The sequence below is a fragment of the Narcine bancroftii genome, chromosome 5 (genome assembly GCF_036971445.1).
Source record: "Narcine bancroftii isolate sNarBan1 chromosome 5, sNarBan1.hap1, whole genome shotgun sequence".
Classification (NCBI taxonomy): domain Eukaryota; kingdom Metazoa; phylum Chordata; class Chondrichthyes; order Torpediniformes; family Narcinidae; genus Narcine; species Narcine bancroftii.
Genome location: NC_091473.1, coordinates 128,326,302 through 128,350,076, shown reverse-complemented (window position 1 = coordinate 128,350,076; position 23,775 = coordinate 128,326,302). Strand labels below are relative to the sequence as shown.

The following is a 23,775-nucleotide window of genomic DNA, read 5'->3' as shown; positions in this document are numbered from 1 at the left end:
TAAATACTTATCAACAATGCATACCGAAACCTGGCAACAGCAGGGATATTTAACAGTTAATAACAGCGTTATAAGACCAACATTAATGATTATTATGTCCCTGAAATATTTGTGTTGCCTCAAGGGTCAGACTGTCCAGCTGCCCTTCACCACCAGCCCTTTACCTCCTTGAAGCTCCTGTTTCAATATTCCTAACCTTTTTTTCTTTTATGATGTGCACTTTTATTTTTTTACTTTGATGAACCACTGACGAATTTTACAAGGAAAGGTTCTACAAAATTCTCATTGAGTTCCCAGCGAAACTCTAGGATGTCAATGTTAAATCAGAATCTTGATTGTTCAGTAATCAGCAAGTGGTATTCCCCCCCCACTGCTAAAGTTGCATTTGCTGGCAACCTAAACTAAAACAGAACATGCTAGTGTTACTGGCAAACGCTGGATTATTTTAAACTGTCGACTTGCCCACATTTTCTTTTCTCAGAGCGGAGGCTTTATTGCATTAGCCTTGGGCCCAGATGCAAAATATTTAATGGTAAGCCATTTTCATGTGTAACCACATCTCGATTAATAAAAAAACCCTGCTTTTCAGTGTCTATATTTATATGTCATGTTGAACTGCACATTTCTAAAATAACAATAGCTAAATGATCAGAAATGAAAGACATAATTACAATTAAAGAACAAGTTTTTAACTTGTATCAGTGGTGGTAAGATTTTAATTTAGTTTAAGTGAGCCCATGCCACTCAAATACCCCAACTAACCCACAACCCCCATACGACTTGGAGTATGGGAGGAAACCCACACGGGCACAGGGAGAACATACAAACTCCCAGTTGGTGAAGCAGTAATATAGCACTGTGCTGATGGCTATACTAACCATGCCGCCCTCTCAGTTCCTCAAGACTATTCTGTAACTCAGTAAGAATGTGACTAATTTGTGATTTAATTCTATACAAGTGTATTTTCCCTTAACATCTTTGATCTGTCAAGCTCAGATTTAAAATGAACAATTGACCTGCCATTAGTTGCTGTTCCTTAAGGTCAGTGAAATTATCTACAGAGGAGCTGAGCCACATATCCGGGAGATGCGATACTTTTCTCATTACGAATCATCCACCTCACTTGTGAAAGCACACATGAGGACATTGGGCAAGGTCTTCCTGAGGTTGAATGGTCTGCTAACACCATTTGACATGGTTCGTGCATGGTCGTCCTGTCATATTTTGCATGGTGTCTCATATCTAAAGATAAATCAAGTACTAAATGGGTTTGAGTAAAACTCTTTATATATAATACGACAGTGAAACATAATTTTGAGAACACACGGGGAATGTCTTGAAAGTATTTTCAATTTCTGTGTGCAATCTGATCACAAGGGCAATCTGTTTAATGATCCTTCTTCTTGTTGCAGATTATGATAGGTGAAGGCATTCTTTACTGTTGTCTGACAAAAAGAAGAAATGGATTAGCACCTGAGGCGAACATCAACGCCGGAGGCTGTAACTTCAACTCGTTCCTCCGACGTGCTGTCAGATTTGTTGGTGTGTTCAAACACTAGTTAAAGTATTTAGGTTCACTGAATAATCGAATCTGTCAGAGATATGAATTTATTTTTACTTATTTGCAGCAAATGAAAGTGCTGTGAACCATAATGTTCTCCAATTGATTTGACTCAGGAAAGGATTCCATAGATGTTCAAACTCTACAAGCAGTAATACATTTGAATTCAGCAAGCAAATCGATTAGATGGACTAGCCTAGAAATTGGATTCATTTGCATCTGTTTTTCATTTGTAAATAGTGAACAAAGACAATCATTTATCGGTGAAATAGGGGAAATTGGCATGGACATATCTATGTGCAAATCACTCATGTAACTGACATTTTCTGATGTGAATTTAACATTAGTTATGCTGTTACAAGTTGTGTGCTCTCAATTTACTGAATTGTGGCCCTGGGTTAGAGCTTTTGCTGGCAACCTATATCTTTGCACACTCACACAGGGTTCTTCATGTATGAGAGGGGCCAGCAGTTGTGGGTTGCCTGAGCTCTATCTTTTCTTGTCTTGATATCTTGAACCACTCTTTCCAGAAGTGATTATTATATAGGGGCTAAAAAGAAAAAAAAAAGGACACTGCCTAATTACTTTTCTCTCTGCAGTGCAGGTGTGTCGAGACAAATAATTTAAAAAAAACTTTTCGGAGTGCCATAACCTTGGTTTATATCTGCTAATCCAGCATGATATAAGAAATGGATATAAAGGTTAGGTGTCACTGCCTATAATGTCAGGTGATCAATGGAATCCATTAATGTTTTAGGATGCATCACTTTGGAGGGTTTCATTGCGACTTGTTTTCTTTATAGTGTTCCAAACTGAGAGACTTGGTGCCTTCTTTGACTCTTACTGAGCCAGAGACCTCTCATTATTCTGCACCCCAGGTGCAGGTTGGCAGAGACGGAGGCCATCAGCTGAAGCAAACCAGGAGATCCCACTTAGGCGCTGAGCCCTAGAATGAAGAACCATGCAACAACATTCAGATGTTAGGCTTTCAGAGATGTGCATTCCACCCCACAGAGCTTCCATCTTCTCACTGCAAGATCCAGGAATGTGCTAGCAGATCCTGCTGTAGCTGCTGCCAGTCCCATCGTACAATCTAAAATATTAGCTTTGGGATAGCATTGGTTAAGGAAGGAGAAAGAATGGAAATAAATGGGTCAACTTGGCAGGATTGAATTACCCACAAAGAGAGGTTCTGAGAGAATCTCCACTGATTGGAGTTCAGAAGAATGAGAGGTAATCTCATATTCCTAAAAGATGCTAGGTTGGACATTTCTAGCTCGGAGAGCTGTGAGTGTCCAGTCATCACTGATTATATCCAAGCTTGGGATCATTTAATAACATGGACGCTGTGGTTCAGAAAACAAAGGGACCTCAGGCAAGGTATCACCCATGATCTTAAGAATAGTGGAAGCAGGCTCAAAGGGTTTTATGGCCAACTTGTATTTAGTTTCATTGAAGTCAATAGAACCAATTGTTTGAAAGCAGAATAATAATCATGGAGCCAAAGTTGCATTCCTATTAATGCAAGTGATCGAGGATAAATCTCTACCATAACTGAGGATTTAGGAAATATTCTTCAGGGCTAATCATAATAAGTTACAGAGTGGCTAAAAAAAAAATACTTGTACATCTATCTTTGTGGAACAGATAGAATTTTGTGCTTGGCAACATTTTCTTTACCTGAGATTTTAAATCCCAATTCAAACATTTCATCCAATAATAAGCTATAGCTCTTTAGAAGAAGAACAATGTGTCCTAGTGCATGGATTGAGTGCAGCAACTCCAGGATTAACAAAGATCACAAATATTTGTTGACTATTTACTTAAATGTTACAAGTAATGTTGTGATTTTTTAAATTTAAGTTCAATGTGCATAGTTAGAAACACCATCTGAATCAATAATTTACAACATTTTAAACTAAATAATGCAAGGAGATTAGTTGCATCCCTCTTGACAGCACTCAAGATTAATTAATGTAAAGACCTAACATTATTTATTTGGAGTTGCTATAAACATCACAAGTCTAACTTAATTTTTCCTTTTGCAATTTATTTCAATAAAATGTTACTAATAATACAGTTATAATGTTTATAGTCCTATTTCCATTTTCTAAGCGTACATTGCATTATGAAAAAAATAATTGGCTCAAATTATTGTGCTGTACTTCATCCCTTAGACTTTGAACCAGTGTTCAGTGTAGAGAACCTGTGAACCAAATTGACATCTAGATGATAAGATGTGAATACTTAAATAAAAAATTGTTTCAGTAAAAAATTGTTTCATTTGTGTTTCCTGGAGAAAACTTTTTTTTTCTGGAATTCTTAATGCAAAAAGAAATCAGTAGAAGATATAAATGTGGACAGTAAGTAAAAGTAAATCTTTGTTTTGCTTATTCGTAATATAATTTAAGTTTATTAGCTGAGTTTAAATAGAGGATCACATTTTAATTACAGTAAAGCCCCTGATATCTGGCATCTGTGGGGATTGATAGATTATCGAGAAGTCACAAAATCAGAATCAGAATTTGTTGTCATGAACAAGTCACAAAACTTGTTTTCTGGTTGCTTGAGTTTGCGTGTTGTATGATTGTCGAACTCATGGCAAGGTGCACCAATTTTAAACTTCTGTACTTTTTACCAATTTATTTTCCATAATTCTTTTGCTGGTTGCTTGAGGGCACCAGTTGCTTGAATTTGGGATAATAGGGGTTTTACTGCATTATTTTTAATATGAAGAATCCAACAGTTATTAGTCCTATTAGTTTTTATTAATAATAATCTTTATTAGTCTTAACACAAAAATGCTACTTTGCACCATTTATGATCGACTTTTACATTTTTTCTGGTTTAGTGATTAGATTGGACCTTCCCTATGGTATTTTTATAGCTGTGATATTTTTGGCATTAATTCATTGCTATTTGGGAGAAAGATTTATGTACTGTATGATTTTGAATTAGCAAATGGAGATAAAAAAAATGCTCATGCTAATTACTTTTGATTTCTCTTGAGTGTTCCAGGTGTTCATGTCTTTGGCCTTTGTGCCACTGCTCTCATCACTGACATTATTCAGCTGTCAACTGGGTACCAGGCCCCATATTTTCTGACAGTGTGTAAGCCTAATTACACGTCGCTAAATACCTCCTGCGAAGAAAATCCATATGTTGTGGAGGATATCTGCACAGGATCTAACCCTTCTATCATTAACTCTGGCAGGTTAGACCTTATATTTCATTTTATTTATTATGAAGCTGCTTATTTTATTTCGGACTTTGATTTGCGAATATGTTTAATTAATGATCCAGTATTTTGCATCATTTCAAAAGATGGTTCAGAAAAATAAAGTCACCTTTGACGTATTAATATCTCAAATCACATACCTCACTGCTGGGTCATCTATAATGAAAAATAGCCTCAACTTTGTCTCGATAGAGCGGCTAAACTGTGATGAGAAATTCTTTACCATTTGGTTTCAATGGCCCTAACATGTATTTTGACCTATTGTCCAGAAAGAAGACAGAAGAGTTTACTTATTCTAAACCAGACATTCTCAGTGGAAGCCATACGATGCCCCCCACCCCCCTCTGGGGGCCATAACACATTTAAAGGGGGCTGTGGACTGAAATCATAATTTTTTTTATATATATAGTCACGAGGAGAGAAGTTTGGAAAAAAAAATACATAAACTTGACTGCTTCACAGAGAAGGGGGCCCATAAACTTTGAGCAGAATCCTAAGGGGGTCATAGGTTAAAAAAAAAAGATTATGAAACATGTAAGAGTAGCAGCAAGGGATGGTTTCCAGCAAAAATGACTGTTTTACATCCAGATTCCTCTCTTGAAAAAACAAAATCAATGTGATTCTCAGGTTATTCCTGAAAGCCCCTCCATTGTATGTCAAGTACTCATCAAACTAACCTCAATTGCAAATTGAGATCTTCACTAAGTTGAAGGTAACCCTTGCAAAGGCCAACTTCCGAGTGTACAAGGTGAACAATGTCTCCAGCGAGAATGTTTCGTACGACTTTCTGGAAACCAGTGGGCATAAGATCAGGTGGAAATCTTACAAACAGATTTTACTAAAATGTTTCCCAGGATTTTGCATCAGTGTAAAATATTTGCTGGTGTGCGGGACACATCTGCAAAAAAAAATTAGCATTTCTTGACACCAAAGCACAAAAATATTGGATTGACTTTGTGTTCATTGATGATTCATGAGAGCAGAATACTGAGAGTACCATCCACTTCACATTTATTTCGAACCGTCTTCATAGATTAGAATGTGCGGAGGTGACTGCAACAGGTGGCCATATTCATCTATATGTGCGGGGCAAGCAAGAGTTGACAAGCTTCATAACAATAACTTGACATTATATCAATCAGTAGAGCCTGAATTTCTTATTGATGCAGGGAGTAAGATGATGCTAATGGCTGTAACTATCTCTAAAGGAACCATTTTTCTTTTGCATTGTCATCATTAACCACAATTAGTGACAATAATGTCGTCAACACAATTATAGTTCAAATTTTGAAAGAAAAACTCTTTGCTTCATTTTCTTTTCTGTTATCTTTAAGTCTGGAGATGAGCAATGTTAACAACTACTGTAGAAAATTATTATTGCAGCAACATTTGTTCATATCTGAATGTGAAACTCTGTAATTATTAGACTGCAATCAAACCTTTTAGTCAATAACCAAATGTAAGTAGCTAATTTCTAACTGAATGGATTAAATCTTTTAATCCTGATGATATTATGTTTCTGAGTGACTGCTGCATTCAGGCTATCAAGGCTGGAGACTAAATGTACTCCCTTAAATCCTTCCACCTGCAGGATAGGGTTTCTGCTTTGCTGCAAGTCACCATTTTTCTCCTCATCATTGCTGGCTAATCCTGCAGCCAATGTTTCTAATTCAGCACACCGTGAATAGCACTGGAGGTAGATCTGTGCAGATGAGACTGCTTATTGACCCCTAAAATGTAACATGGTGAGAACCCTAAAACTTGATTTCCATCATAAAGTGGAGAATGTACATCGGTTTTTGCTCCATTGGATGAGAGCAACTTACTCTGGACAGATGCCATTTTCTAGATCTTCTTTACGTGTATATCCTTAAGACCAGTGAAAGACCAGTGGTATCAAAATCATGTGATTTAATTCAATGCTAACCAAGTAAACCACATGAGTTTAATATCTCATCAGATAATGGTGAGTTCACTTTGCCTCAGCTAATAAACTATTTATCAGTACAACAGTGAATTGCAATGTCCTTCCTTGGGTGCCTGGAGACTTTAATAAACATTCTCAATTTACTTAGATATACTCAACCAGTGGAGGAAGAAGTCTTGGTTCGCAAGGTTCACACTGTTCTAACACAGCATCCCCAAACATTTATAACCTAAAAATCAGATTGAAAAATCTCCCAAATCATAATGCAACTAGATATCAAGTGTCTGAGGAGAGATGGGTAACATTATAGTAAGAGCATAGCAGAACCCATGAGAATTTTGTTTTGATAGAACATGATCTGACATGGTGTAATTCAAATCCAGAAAGCAGCTAAAATTTATTTCCATTAAATGTGAATAACACCAAGGATCACCTTTTGTTGATCATATTTTAATTCTTTTCACTCCCTGAATTTATTATGTTTAAATAAACTTGACATAGATTCTGTCTAAGAGTACTGTGAAAGGATGAAAACAGATTCAAGAAGTTTTCCTAGAATGGTACAAGAATGATGGATTAGCATGTTTATTTGGCTCTTGGATTGTACTCGTTGAAGTACAAAAGGATGATGAGATATCTCATAGGGACATTTCGAATGCTGAAAGGCCTGGGTAGAGAAGATGTGGCAAAGTTGTTTCCAATGGTAAGAGGGCACAATAACAGGATAAAAGTGATTTAATTTAAAAGAGATGTGAAACATTTTCTTTAGGCAGAGGGCCATGAGTCTTTGAAACTTGTTGCCACATCCAGCTGCGGATGCAAGGACGGGTGTATTTAAGGCAGGGATTGACAAGTATTTGATTAGTCAGGGTTACGGGGAGAAGGCCAGGGAATGGGGCTGAGTAGGAGGATGGATCAGCTCAGAGCAGACTTGATCGGGTGATTGGCCTACTGCTGTTCCTATATCTTGTGATTCTGAGAGACTGGCATGCTAATTGACAATATAGCATTACAAGGTGCTCTCTAATCAGCAATAGGACAGGTTGTGGCAGTCTGAAGGAAGCTGCTTGATGCACCATCAATTACACAAAGACAGAAGTTACTGGAAACTGAAGGCTGTTATTAGCAAGAGACGGACAGCATCCCTTGTGTTGCTGGTAACATTGACCTGGATTCAAACTGGGGGCAGGCTTGTGGCATGACAGCCTTTATGGGGGAGAAAGGGAAGAAAGGCCAATGAGAGCAGGGTCAAACATAAAAGGTCATGTCATTTCACCACACCACTCTCCTAATATAAACAATTTGTTCTTGTCTGCAGAAACATTGTTCCAAAATTTTCCATTCGGCTTTTTCAACAATAACCTATACCTTTATTGCATTTTAATATTGCAATCATCCTAAGAAATTAGGAAATTGGTAACTAAGCAAAAGAAGGCAAATTAGAGGGTCCCCATGAAAATCTGTTTGAAGTTAGATTTTTAAGATGTAAAAAATCATGTGAGATTGAATGAATGCACCAAGTTGTTTGCCCAGAATAGGGAAATCGGTAACCAGAGGACATAGGTTTAAAGGGGGGAGACAGGAAGCTGAGAGGTAACATTTTTTTTTACACAGAGGCTGGTGAGTGTATGGGGCAGGCTGACACAGCAGGTGGCTGAGGCAGGGACTGTTGCAATATTTAAAAGAAAAATGGGCAGATACATGGATAGGATGGGTTTAGAGAAATATGGGCCAAACACAGGATTTCGTTGGGTGGGTCATTCTGTTGGGAATGGGCAAGCTGGACCAAAGGGCCTGTTTCCATGCTGTATGACTATAACCCTGAGTAATTATTCAACGTAAAAGTTAAAAGGGTAAGAGTGCTGGCAATGGATTTTAGGTATTTAAGATAAAGGTATAAGTTGTATAGATTGCATGAGGGAGAGACAGAAAAGGCCAGAATGACACAAAAAACAAGTCTCTGGAGAGAGAACTTGGACTAGGTTCCAAAAATACATTAACCAACATTTGGCAGAGTAAATTATTAAACTACGTTCAGTGGCAGAAATTTGCTTTGGCTTAAAAATATGATGATAAAACATATGCAAGAATGATAGAATAGCAGAAATTCGGAAGAGCAAAGAATTACAATTAATGAAGGTTGGAAAGTGGTAAAAAGATTATGGCTCTTCCTAACAAGCACAACATTTTCACCAATTCAGAAATATTTTAGGAAATATTTTGTAGAAGTACAAAATTTGTCACGGTCAAAAGTCAGGCCATAAAACTGTATGGCAATTCTGTGCAAATAAAGTTTTGCTGGAGGATCTCAGCAGATCAATCCATGAGTCAGTCAATATTTTTTTTTAAAATTCAATGTTCATGCAATCAGGGCAATCCTGTGATCTGCTCCCCACAACTTACCTTAATTACTTTGAGAGGGAAATTTGTCTTTGATCACTGAGGCTAAAGTTAAGGAAACCAATTAGCTGACACTTGTGTATGATTGGGAATATGTGGAGACAAATATGCCAGATGGTCTCATACTAGTGACCAACAATGTGTCTCTCTGTAAAATAAAGATTGTTCTGTGACCCAGTAGCTGGCAGTTCTAACAAGGGATAAATCAATCTTTTTAACATAATATGTATAAAACTGCAGCAACTCTCATCTCATCAATGTTTGTAACAGCATCATTCAGTCTAATGCTACAGCAGCTGTAAATACATTTAATTAACACTGCAGCAATCATCATGTCACTGAGAGTACTATAAAATTAATCTGGAGAGCTCAGTATCAATATTTAACCTTTTGTCTGCTTCTACTTCTCAAGTTGGGGTGGTCTCCACATTTTCTGGTGCCATGCACCAGTCCTCTACTTCCCTGGCGTCTGTAACATCTCGAGCCTGCTGCTGCACACTGCAATCACAGAATTTTAAAATAAACCACCGGTGACTCCTTTAACACCCAATTCAATCCCTGTATGGAGTTGTCGATAGTTGGACTGGTGGTAGAATCCTGCAGAGGAGCGCTGTGTCTCCGTTCCCTGCATATGGGAGATAAGAACATGAGAATATAAGAAATTGGAGCAGGAGTAGGCCACATGGTCAATTTGTCCATTCATCATGGTCGATCTTCTACCTTAATACCATCTTTCCCGCACTATTTCCAGATCTCCTGATTCCCTTTATATCCAGAAATCTATCAGTGTTTCTCAAACACAAAATTCTGCAGACACCATAATTGAAGTGAAAACACAATGCTGGAGAAACTCAGCATATATAACAATGTACTTTATGTAGCAAACATAAAGATACATCACCAGCTTTTTGGGCTTCAGCCCAAGATGAAGGTCTCAAGCCCAAAAACATTGGTTATGTATCGTTATTTTTGCTACATAAAATACACTGTTTGGCCTGCTGGGTTTCTTCAGCATTGTTTTCACATATATCAATGTTGGTTCTGAATGAACTTAATGTCTGGGGGCTATCAGCACCTGGCAGAGAGTTTCAAAGATTCACCACCAGTTGTGTAAAGGAATTTCTCTTCACAATGCACACCACTTATTCTGAGACAGTAACTGCTAGTTCTAGATTCTGGAGCAAGGGAAATATCCTTTCTGTATGCACTTCATCAAGCCGTAATTTCAATGAGATCTTCTCTCTTTCCTCAACATTTTAAAGAATATGGAAGTGGTTTACTGAAACCCTGCTCTTATGCCAAATGAGCCATATCAGAATCAGAATTTATTGTCATGAACAAGTCACAAAGTTTGTTGTTTTGTGGTAGCAACACAGTGCAAACATTCATATAAACTACCTTACACAATAAATTAAACAATGTAGTGCACGAAAAGTAAGGCAGTGTCCTTTGTTCATTGACCATTCAGGAATCTGATGGCAGAGGGGAAGAAGCTGTCCTTGTGCTACTAATTGCTCGTCTTCAGGCTCCTGTACCTTTTCCCTTATGGTAATAGACTGAAGAGGCCATGGCCTTGGTAGTGGGGCTGTTTGAGGAGAGAGGTTAATTCTTCAAGGCACTACCTCATGTAGATGTCCTCGATGAAATGAAGTCTGGTGCTGTGATGTCACAGGCCAAGTTGACAACCCTCTGGAGATTTTTTTCTAGTCTTGTGTGTTGGCACCACCATACCAGGCAGTGATATAACCAGCCAGAATGCTCTCCACAGTACACCTGTAGAGGATTTTGAGAGTCTTCAGTAACATACCAAATCTTCTCAAACACCTCACAAAGTATAACTGCTGGTGAGCCTTCTTTGTGAAGTCCACAATCATCTCCTTGGTTTTTCTAACGTTGAGAGCAAGGTTGTTGGCCTCCCTCCTGTAGGCTTCCTCATTGCCCAGGAACCAATCTGGTGAATCTTCCCTCACTCCCTCAATGATATGGATGTTCTTAATTTTAGGTAAGGAGACCAAAACTCCATATAATATTTCAAGTGGAGTTTTACCAAAGTCCTTTCATAATTACAGTAAGATATATTTAAACCTGTATTCAAATCTTCAGATAATAAAGATGATCGCTTGCCATCCTAATCACTTGTTACATCTGCATGTTGGCTAACAGTGGCTAGTGTACAAGGACACCCAGGTATATTTGAACATCTATTCTGTCTCTGCACCAAAGTGGATAACTTTATATTTTTCTATATTGACATTAATCTGATTTGCTCTTGCCCACTCACTTAACATGTCTATATCCCCAGCAGTTATTTGCATCGTCCACTCTCTCCACTTACAATTATACCTTGAGTCATAAAGGCCAGTTCTGTGCCCTCAGCAAAACCGGGAATATTACATTTGGTCCCCATAGTCCAATCATTCTTTTAATAGCTGGAGCACGAGCTCTGATCTCATCTCCCATCAGCGATGTGAACAGCACTGTTAATCCAAACATTTGTTACCATTCTGTAATTTCCTTTTAATTTGCAAGAGCATTTCAAACAGTTAAAAATCACTTTGTTGCTTTTGGGAGGTTTTCCTTCTCAATGAACCAGATGGACTTTAATGGTCATCCAATAGTTCTGAGGTCAGAATTTGCTTAATTAACAATTTAAATTTTCCATGTCACTGGACCAGACCTTTGGATTAAACTAGTGGTTCTTAACCTTTTACTTTCCACTCACATACCACTTTAAGTATTCTCTATGCCATAGGTGCCCTGTGATTAGTAAGGGTTTGCTTAAGGTGGGATGTGGGTGGAAATAAAAAGTTTGAAAACCACTGTTTTAATCGTACCTAATTGCCTCATTAATGTGCACTGTTTTGTAACTCCAAAGGTAATGGGCCAATGACAATTTTTCTCAAGCAAAACATTTCAGTAACAATTGGGTCCAGAGCAGTGATTCTCAACCTTCCCTTCCCACACACATACCACCTTAAGCAATCCCTTACACATCACAGAGCAATGATGGCATTGGGATTACTTAAAGTGGTATGTGAGTGGAAAAAAAAAGGTTGAGAACCTTTAGATTAAACAGCCAAGGAATTCTGATACATCTTACACCAACAGTTATAAAGTTTTTTAAAAGGAATATACGGGTCGGCACAACATCAAGGGCTGAAGAGCCTGTACTGTGCTCTAGTGTTCTATGTAACAGTTTAGATAATCATTAGGACTTTGTCATATATAAACTTGTTTGGTAATTTCCCACATTGGAACAGTGATTACTCTTCAAGAACACTCGATTGTGTTGATATGTTGTGAGGTAAAAAAATGATAGAAGTTGTATGTTATTTCTTTTCGGTTCAGATATAGGATTAATTTTGAATGTGTTGAAAAACAGAGGTGCTTTAAACCTTTCTTAACTGCCATATTTAAGAGATAATAATCTATGAATTATGAATCATTGTGAAGTCCACAATTCAGTTGAGTCATGGGTCATTGCAATGACTGACTTTATTGCCAAATCACAAATAATCCCTGATGTGCTCGTGTTTTAGTACTAACAAAGGAATAGCAATGGAAAATTCACCAGACAATCGTAAGTCAAAATAGTGGTTTTAATTAAACTAATAATAACATTACTTACTTATCTCCAAACTTTACTTCAAAGTTAACCCCACTCTAAGTGGGTGCGTTTATTAAAGTCCAAAATCATTACAGTTTAAACTTGATTCTGAAAAAGTTGGTTTTATAAAGTTCAGTTCCAAATATCTTGTTGACTTAAGGATCCTTTTAAAATGCCATTCAGAAGTAATTATGAAGCACTTTTAAATATTATATTTTCAGATCTCTTTCAACTCACGATTCTCTTGATGAGCTGTCTTTCGTAGAGATCAAACAGGAGTGACCATTTTCTGGGAACAATTGAGAAGTGGTCTTACTTATTTAAAAGCCACTTACGTTGCATCTCTTGAGAATATACAAGTCCTGTCTTTCCAAGAGGTCAAGTTTTCTTCTTCAGTTTTCTTCTTAAGAGTCAGAGTTTCAAAAGAGCAGTTGGAAAATGGTTTTGCCTTTGAAATCCACTTATTTTCTGTATTCCCCTTTTATCAGGAGTAACACATTACAACACCTGTAATTCAACCCAGTCTTTCACAAGGTTCCAACTCCTGTGTGTGTCACAGGGTCTTGACTTCTGAACTGATCCAAAAATGTCTGAATTTGATAATATATTTCTCCAAATCATGTGACATTTACATTATCAATGAGGTCAGCCTCAATTCTTGGAAACTATATAACCATGAACTGGAATCCTTAACAGTTTAGTTTCATTTCTACAAAACCTCTTGCCTTTTCCAAAGCCACTCCATAACAACCTCTGACCTCATCTCTGTTCAGGAAGCTTAATTGCTTTCTGGTACTTGAGTTTCAATTAAGAACACTTCTGTTCCATTATGGCTTTGCTTTCCAGATGAATCAACTCTACGAATGAACTCTCTTTCTCTGAGTATAATGGTTCTCTATAAATGTGTTGTGACTTGTGTGTGACCCTGTACCAGTCCAAACTAACTTACTAAAAATACATATACAATATTTTAACTTGGTAACTTACTTTATTAAGCCATTTTATATAAATATAGCTTAACATTAACCTAAATATTAATATCAACACAAATCCATTGCACATGTTTGAGTCCAAAAATAACCATGTTTCCTTATATCCATTGTATAATGCTCATAGTTTACAAAGTTGTTTTTACTTCTTAAAATGCCAAAAATATATATTACACATTACATGGTAACCACACGACCTTTGCTTTCTTTGTTATCGTACTCTGGACTCAATGATAAACTGAATTTTTGCAACAAAGTAAATCACCAGACAGCACAATCATTGGGTATGTACATGTATTAACCAGATTTCAGATTTGTCAGAGTAATTCTCTATACCTCAGGCTTTATTGGTATTGAAAAAAAATTGTACGCAGTGTATACATGTAAACAAATAAAGAAATGTAAATTGGCAATTAATGTAAACAAATTGAGCAACACAGAGAGAATTTTTTTAAATCAATAAAGTGCAAGTTTAAAAGTCATTAAATGAGTCCCTGATTGAGTTTTTTTTTGAGGAATCTGATGGTGCAGGGATAGCAGCCGTTCCTGAACCTGGATGGTATGAGGCTTGTGGCACCTACACCTCTTTCTGATGGTGGGAGCAGTAACAGAGTGTGTGTTGGGTGATGTGGATCCTCGATATTGCTGCTGATCTCTGACAGCAACATTCCTTGTATATGGTGGGAGGGTTTTGCCTTTGATGTTCTGGGCTGCGTCCAAACTTTTTGGAGGGCTTTACACTCAGGGGTATTGGTGACCCCAAAGCAGACCATGATGCAATCTATCAGCACACTTTTCAACACACATCTGTAGAAATTTGCCAGGGTTTCTGTTGTCAGGATAAAGCTCCACAAACTTTTGAGGAAGTAGAGGCACTGACGTGCTTTCTTCATGATGCCATTAGTTTGTTGGGTCCAGGAAATATCCTCCAAGATAGTGACTCCCAACAACAAACTACATCATTCTCTCCACCTCTGATACCCCAAGGACCACTGTATTGTATACCTCTGGCTTTCTCTTCCAGAAGTCAACAAACAGCTCCTTTGATTTGGTGACATTGAGTACAAGGTTGTTGTTGGTGCACCATTCAGCCAAGTTTTCAATCTCCCTCCTTTATGCTGACTTATCAGGCACATCAGGGTCTCTACTTCCTCAGGAATTTGCAGAGGTTTGGTATGACATCAGAAACCTTGGCAAGTGTCTACAGAGGTGGGTTGAAAAATGTGCTGACTGGCTGCATCAAGGTCTGATATGGAAACACCAATATCCCTGAGCATAAAGCCCTCCAAAAGGTAGTGGATACAGCCTAGGACAACACATGCAAAACCCACCCCGCTATTGAGTACATCTACATGGAATGCTGCCGTCGGAGGGCAGCAGCAATCATCAAAGACCCACACCACCCAGCACTCGCTCTGCTCTCGCTGCTGCTATCGGGAAAGTGGTATAAGTGACATGAGACTTGCACCACCAGGTTCAGGAACAGCTCCTACCCCTCCACCGTCAGACTCCTCAATGACAAACTCATTCAGAGACTTTATTGATTTTTTTTGTTCTTTTGTATTGCACAGTTTGTTTACTTTCACTATCTTGTTTTGTTTACATGTTTTCTCTGCATACTGTTTATATTTGTGGGAATTCTGCCGCACCTGCAGGAAAAAGGAATCTCAGGGTTGTATGTTATGTCATGTATGTATTCTGACAATAAATCTGAATCTGAAGAAGGTGTGTGATGGGAAGAGGGGTGGCACAGTTAACACTGCTGCCCTATTGCTCCAGCAACCAGTTTGCATCCTCACCTTGGAGACAACTTCAGCTGTCTGTGTGAAGTTTCCATTCTCTCCCTTTGATGATGTAGGTTTCCTCCATTATCAGAATCAGAATTTAATGTCACGAATCGTGTCATAATTACAGGTGAAAAATTGCTACAAATTACATCTTGTTTTCAAAAATAAACAAACTGGTGTAAAAGAAGAGAAACTGAGGTAGTATCTGTTCACTCAGAAATCCAATGGCAGCAGGGAAGGAGCTGTTTCCATACTGTTGAGTGTTCAGTCTCTTGTATTTCCTTCCTGAGGGTGGGAGTGTGAATAGGCCATGGCCTGAGTGGTGAGGGTTCCTGAGGATGGATGCTGCTTTCTAGAGGTGCTGCCTCTTATAGATGACCAGTGAGGGGCTCTGCGGCTGAAAGACCAATGCACGTGGCGGGCTGCAGGCGACTCCAGGTGATGAATGCACGGAGGCTGCGGGCTGCTGGAGAATGCCGTCGGGAGACTTGTGCTGGGCTGCGGTCTACTGGAAACTGGCTCAAAGCTGATTGAAGGTGTACCAGGTGTCGGAACCGGGATGCGAGGGTTCCTGAACGTGTCGGAGTTTCCGACTTGGAACTTGAGTTGCCAGTGATTTAGACTCCACGGGACTGCTGAAACTGCAGGAGCGCCGAAGGTGAATCTACGTACGCCCGGTGACCCCGGGGGGACTGTCTTTTGCTTCTCTTTCTCTGACTGTAAGACGCACTTCAGGCAATTTCTGCCAGTAGCAAATCTGTCTGCCTTACAGCAGGCAAAACCAATTTCATGTAATGTGACACTGTTTTATTACAATGACAAGAAATTGAATCTTGATGGAGTGAAGGCTAAGGCTAAGTTCACCTGTCTTGTGCATTGGCACCTCGATACCAGACAGTGATTTAACCAGTCAGAATGCTTTCCACAATACATCTGTAGAAATTTGCAAGAGTCTTTGGTGACATACCAAATCTGTACAAACTACTCACAAAGTATAGCCATTGGAAACATAGTCATGATTGTATCGACATGGAGATTTTGAAGTATTGAAGTCCTTAGACCTTTCCACTGCTGACCCCCTCAATGAGGATGGTTTGTGTTTTCCTGATATCCCCCTCCTGAAGTCTACAATCAGTTCCTTAGTTTTGCTAACATTGAGTGCAAGGTCGTTTTTGTTACACCACTAAACCAGAATAACTATCAGAATCAGGATTTATTGTCATGAGCAAGTCATGAAATTCAGTGTTTGTGACAGTATCATAGAGCAAACATGCATATTATAACCATCTTATGACATTACTATAAAAAAATAAAATAAAATAATAATAATGCATGAAATGTGAGGCAGTGTCTTTGGTTCATTGATCATTCAGGAATCTGATGGCAGCAGGGAAGAAGCTGTCCTTGTGCCGCTGAGTGCTCGTCTTTAGGCTCCTGTACCTTTTCCCTGATGGTAGCAGAGTGAAGAGGGCATGGCCTGGGTGGTGTAGTCTTTGAGGATAGAGGCTGATTTTTTAAGACACCGCCTCATATAGATGTCCTCGATGGAGTGACGTCTGGTGCCTGTGATGTCGCAGGCTGAGTTAACAACCCTCTGGAATTTATTCTTGTCTTGAGAGTTGGCACCTCCATACCAGGCAATGATGTAACCAGCTAGAATGCTCTCCATGGTATACCTGTAGAGGTTTATGAGACTCTTCAGTGACATACCAAACCACCTTAGACACCTCACCAAGTATAACCACTGGCGAGCCTTCTTTGTGATTGCATCAACGTGGAGGCTCAAGGGCAGAACTTTCAAGACATTGACACCCAGGAATTTGAAGTTCTTGACTCTCTCCACTACTGTTCCCTTGATGAGGACTGGGTCGTGTTCCCCTAACTTCCTCCTGAAGTCCACAATCATCTCTTTGGTTTTGCTGATGTTGAGCACAAGGCTGTTGTTGATCTATCTCACTCCTGTACACTTCCTCATTCCCCTCTCAGATTTTACAAATGACTGCGACGCCATCGGTAAATTTGTAGAATGCATGTGAATTGTGTTTAGCCACACAGTTACGGGTGTAGAGTGAGTAGAGCAGGGGACTAAGCACCCAGCCTTGAATTGTGCCGATGATGTTGTCAGTGAGGAGGAGATGATGTTTCCGCTTCGTACTGCCTGTGGTCTTCCGACGAAGAAAGCAAGGATCTAGTTGCAGAGGGAGGTCCTGATGCCAAAAAATTTGAAGCTTGCTGACCACTACTGAGGATATGATGGTGTTGAAAGCTGAGCTGCAATTGATGCAAAGTAGACAAGCAGCAAAATGTTCATCAGGCTAAGTGATCCAGTGCTGAGAGGAGAGTCAATGAGATTGCATCTGCTGTGGAGCATTTGTGGTAGTAGGTGAATTTCAATGGGTCCAGATTTTTACTGATTCTGGCCATGACCAATGTCTCAAAGATTTCATTACTGTACATTTGAGAGCTACATAGTATTGTCATTGAGGCAGCTCTCTCTACTCTTCTTGGTCATTGGGATGATTAATGCCCTTTTGAAGTAGGTATGTACCTCTGACTGCAGCATTGAGAGATTGAAAATGTCCATGAGCACACTACTTAGTTGGTTGGCACAAGTATTTCAGTACCCTTCCAGCTGCACATTCAGGGTCTGACACCTTGCAAAGGTTTACCCTTTGATGTTCTGTCATTGGCCTCAGACACAGGTGTCACAGGGTCGCCAGCTTCACAGAAATTCGCAAAAGTATCATTGAGTTCTCCTCCTCAAACCGTGAATAAAGGATGTTCAGCTTATTGACACTTGATTGGCAGATGTTCCATGATGAATAACTGATGATGCAAATGCTGCTTCTTCTGCTTTTACTTGATGCTAATGTCAGGTTCGTATGGTAGAGGTTATGCCATCGGGCTTTAGGCCCTCATCAGGCCATATCTCAGTGAACCACATCATACTACAGTTACTGATATCTCTGTGTCTGCCGTAATTTGGCTCTTAGTTCATCCAGTTTATTTTCTAAAGATTATCTCCTAGTTCCCAAAAACATACTGTTAGTGGGTGAACTGTCTTCTGCAATCCAGTACTGAAAAATAACTTTTTGTCACTCTAGATAGGTGGCAGGAGAATTGGCAAGGAGTCAAAAAGGTGGTAAATGAGGCAAATCTGCAGATGCTGGGGTCTAGTGCAATACACAAAATGCTCCAGTCCAAAATGTCAACTCCCTTTCGCTTTTTATGGATGCTGCACGACCTTCTTAGTTTCTCCAGCAACTCGGTGCATTGCAGGAATTGATAGGTATATGTGAGAGCGCATGGTTACAAGGAAATAAGTGAAGGAATGTAATTGATGAGATTTTTCTGCAAACCGACATAGACTCAAATAGCTGGATGGCCCCCTTCTGTGCCAAAAGCAACAAAAAAAAAAATTCAAATCCAGATTTTCCATGTTGAAAAGCTCCAGTGAGTGAATCATGGACCATTCCTTGCCATTGCTATCTCGTCCCTTTGTCAATGCAGTCTATTTTAACTTGAACACATCTGGCTGGCTAAAGAGGAATTTAGAGGTTTTAAGATGAAAGCAATTTTTTAATTGATGTGGCATCTAAGGAATAGATAACAACCCTGACAACTTCAAAGTTATATCAGTCACTGTCTGAATGAAATTGAAGTAGAAGATTGCAGAATTTAGTATTGTATGATTTGATTAGATTAACATAGTGTATTAAAAGAATGTTTGGATGCCACAATTTACTTGATGGGTTGGCAAAATTTTCTTCCTAGATTATGCAATTAAAGACAAGAGCGAGAGATTACTTTGAGTGGCACAAAAACGGCTTCCTTTTAAAATTAATGCATTTATGCAATTATTATGTACATATATTCCTTTCAACAGATTTTGCTATGTAACTTTATTGCTAAAGTCCACAATTATATTTTGTAGCATCAATCTTTCAGAATATTGTTGATGAAAAAGTGGTGATTGTTCAAAATTCAGTATTTAGTGTAAGTAGGCCGTAATGCTGACAGGGTTGTGTCGAATAGAAAAAACAATCTGCTGAACAGTGCAGAAGAGTAGATCATGGAACTGGATACAATCTAAAATGAAATTAAAAGCCAGGGTTTTGTTATGTAAGAGAAAAGGAGCCAACAAATTCATCAATAAATTGTAATTGAAAATGTCTGATCATTAATTCATTACTTTATTTCTTTGTAGAGATTTTTAAAATGTAATCATTAATAATAAGGATTTTATTGAATGACTAATTCGAATTGTCTTTAAAATAATGATCTATAAAATCTGCTTGTAACTGGAAAATAGTAACAGCACATTTTAAAATAATTTTATATTTTTCATTTTCTAAAAAAGTAATTAATTATCACAACAAATAACATTATTGCCATCCATAATATGCACCCTAAGTAATTTATATCTTTAACAACAAAAAAAATCAAACATCTAATTAAGAAAGAAATCTATGCTTTTTAATAAGAAAACAATTTGTATTTCTATGCTATCCAAAAATGACAGTTATGGTAGGAGCACCTTTGATTTTGTCTTTATTAAAAACACACACCAGTTTCGAAACTGGGGCCAGAGAGAGCCATGTGCTTACTGGGCATAAGCACATCCCAGACAGGCAATTAAAACTAATTATCACATCTTCCAAGGTCACCTGTATTAATTACTTCTGCCGTTTCCTGGGTGCACAGCACGCAAACAGGTTTACAGAATCCACAATGCCTTTTAACCTAGTAGCGCTAACTGCTAGTCGAGTCAACATCCTGTCAACGAGCAACCCACTCATAAATGGTTTCCCACACAAATGCAGCTAATTGAACCTTACAACCTGTCAGTCACGATTTGAGTTATCAATAGCCGTAGGGTGCACACGACAACACTGAGGGCACCAGCTAAGCCTAGAAACCTCTCTCCCCATTGATGGCTTAATATTATTGTGAGACCATGTGATAATTAAAGACTAAAGATCAGGCATACAGAACGTGTATGTTACTGTGCATTGGAAACAATCTTTCCAGACTTCTGCCAATTTCCTATGCAGGAAATTGTGTCTTTTAATTATGACTTGCACATGCAAATAACTGCTCAGCTATTTTCTTGTCTTTGGAATCTTTGGCTTGGCTTCACGGACGAAGATTTATGGAGGGGTAATGTCCACGTCAGCTGCAGGCTCGTTTGAGGCTGACAAGTCCGATGCGGGACAGGGAGACACCGTTGCTGCGGTTGCAGGGGAAAATTGGTTGGTTGGGGTTGGGTGTTGGGTTTTTCCTCCTTTGTCTTTTGTCAGTGAGGTGGGCTCTGCGGTCTTCTTCAAAGGAGGTTGCTGCCCGCCGAACTGTGAGATGCCAAGATGCACGGTTTGAGGCGCTATCAGCCCACTGGCGGTGGTCAATGTGGCAGGCACCAAGAGATTTCTTTAGGCAGTCCTTGTACTTCTTCTTTGGTGCACCTCTATCATGGTGGCCAGTGGAGAGCTCGCCATATAACACGATCTTGGGAAGGCGATGGACCTCCATTCTGGAGATGTGACCTGCCCAGCGCAGTTGGATCTTCAGCAGCGTAGAGCAATGGAAAATGTAAAACAAAAGCTTGTAACAATAAGTTCAAAGAGATACCTATCAGATTTGTATGCAAGAAAATGCCTTAAATACTGCACTGTTTCACTTGAATCTTTGAATGAGGCTCTGGTATTAACAAGGGGGACATTGGGTCTACCTGACATTAATATCACTCATTCCCACTGGCATGACTCAATAAAATTTGTGTTCTCTACTTCGTGAATCTGCTGTGTATTTTTGTACCTTGACTATCACAAAGTCCTGGTAAATTTAAGATAATAAATCTTCTTTGGCTTGGCTTCGCAGATGAAGATTTATGGAGGGGTAATGTCCACGTCAGCTGCAGGCTCGTTTGTGGCTGACAAGTCCGATGCGGGACAGGCAGACACGATTGCAGCGGCTGCAGGGGAAAATTGGTGGGTTGGGGTTGGGTGTTGGGTTTTTCCTCCTTTGCCTTTTGTCAGTGAGGTGGGCTCTGCGGTCTTCTTCAAAGGAGGTTGCTGCCCGCCAAACTGTGAGGCGCCAAGATGCATGGTTTGAGGCGATATCAGCCCACTGGCGGTGGTCAATGTGGCAGGCACTAAGAGATTTCTTTAGGCAGTCCTTGTACCTTTTCTTTGGTGCACCTCTGTCACGGTGGCCAATGGAGAGCTCGCCATATAACACGATCTTGGGAAGGCGATGGTCCTCCATTCTGGAGACGTGACCCACCCAGCGCAGCTGGATCTTCAGCAGCGTGGACTCGATGCTGTCGACCTCTGCCATCTCGAGTACTTCGACGTTAGGGATGAAAGCGCTCCAATGGATGTTGAGGATGGAGCGGAGACAACGCTGGTGGAAGCGTTCTAGGAGCCGTAGGTGATGCCGGTAGAGGACCCATGATTCGGAGCCGAACAGGAGTGTACATCAAATTAATCTAAAGATAAATTCCACATAAATTATACTTTACTGAGCTTTAATCTATCACTCTATACAGAGATTAAGTAATTGTTTCTCTACACCATACTTTAGCCAACTCTGGGCAAATTCAGGGGGAAGCTACAATATGAACTATTTCAAGAAGAATACATTATTTGAATCACTTGGGTTGAAAATATGCTGCAATAAGTCAAAAAGAGGCACAGCACATAAATAGGCCTTTGGCCCACCATAACCCATTTACTCTCATTAGGTCCGGAGTCTTCCATGCTTTGGTGACTCAAGCATTTGTCTCGATTCTTCTTGAATGATTTCATTCAAAGCAAATATCAAATGGGAAGTTTCTATTGATTTTATTTCTTAAAAGAATGAAATGAGTGTTGATCCTGGAGAAAGTGAGGCTGGGAAAATTAATGGAAAACCAGGAAACAGCAGATGAATTAAACAAGTATCTTATATCAATCTTCACTATAAAAGGTGCAAATAACATCCCAGAAATAGATGATAATTGGGAAATGGAGTGGAGAGGAACTCAAGAAAACCTATAAGCACCAAGGAAATGGTTCTGAGTAAATTGCTGAGACTGATGTGTCTCGGTAAACAAAAAGGATGTAGTAGGCATGAATTGCTCTTTTGTTTTCTGTTTGTCTTCTACTGATGTGTCAAAGGATCTCAACTTTTTACTATGTATATAAATGACTTGAATGGAGGCTAATTTAACTGATGACAAAAAGGTTGGTAGGAAAGTATTTGGAGAAGTACAGTCCACTCAAGGATAGCCAGCATGGCTTTGTGAAGGATAGGTTGTGCCTCATGAGCCTAATTGAGTTTTTTGAGGATGAAACAAAAGCAATTGATGAGGGTAGGTTGGTAGTTGTGGCCTCTATGGAGTTTAGCAAGGCATTTGGCAAGGACTCCCATGAGAGACTCATTCAGAAACTCGTGAGGCATGAGATCCATGGAACTTTGGCCACCTGGATAAAAAATTGGCTTCCAGGTAGAAATCAGAGTAGTGATGAATGTAAAGTATTCTGCCTCAAGGTCAGTAACTCGTGGAGTACCAGAAAGATCTGTCCTGAGACCCCTGCTCTTTGTGATTTTTATAGATGAGCTGGATGAAGAGTCAGAAGGATGGGTCAGTAAGTTTACAGATGATACGAAGGTGGGTGAAGTTGTGGATGAAGTTGTCGAAGGTTACAAGAGGATATAGACAGGATGCAGAGTTGGACAAAGAAGTGGCGGATGGAGATCAATCTGGATAAGTGTGAAGTGATGCATTTGGGAAGGACAAACCAGAAGGCTGAGTACAGGGTTAATGGTTAAGTTAGCAGAGCTGGGACTTTTCTCTTTGGAGCATAGAATGATGAGAGGAAACATCTATGAGAGGCATAGATAGGAGGGGGAGAGCCAGCACCTGTTGTTTCCTATGGCAGGAATAGCAAACTTCAGAGGACATGAATTCAAAGTGAAGGGAGGGAAGTTTAGGGGAAGCATCAGGATTAAGTTTTTTTTATGCAGAGAGTTGTGGGTGCCTGGAATGCCTTGCCGGAGATGGTGGTGGAGGGTGAAACATTTGGGGCATTTAAGAGACTCTTAGGGAGGCACATGGATGGAAGAAAAATAGAGGATTACGGGGTAGGGAGGGTTTAGTATTTTTTAAGGGATATATGGGTCAGCACAACAGTGAGGGCCAAATGGCCTGTACTGTGCGGTAGTGTTCTATGTTCTATGCAAGTTGTAAAGAGAACATAAGGAGGCTACAAAATTATATTGAGGG

The 23,775-nt window shown here is 39.4% G+C and overlaps 1 protein-coding gene across 2 annotated transcripts in view; it reads left to right on the top strand.

The window, feature by feature from the left end:
* plppr4a (phospholipid phosphatase related 4a) overlaps positions 1 to 23,775 on the top strand; it is a 104,474-nt gene that overhangs the window by 57,084 nt on the left and 23,615 nt on the right. For both annotated transcript variants that reach the window (XM_069936360.1, XM_069936359.1), the window contains exons 3-4: positions 1,413 to 1,542; positions 4,580 to 4,775. In XM_069936360.1, the coding sequence (XP_069792461.1) occupies positions 1,413 to 1,542; positions 4,580 to 4,775 (326 nt within the window). The remainder of the gene's footprint in view (positions 1 to 1,412; positions 1,543 to 4,579; positions 4,776 to 23,775) is intronic.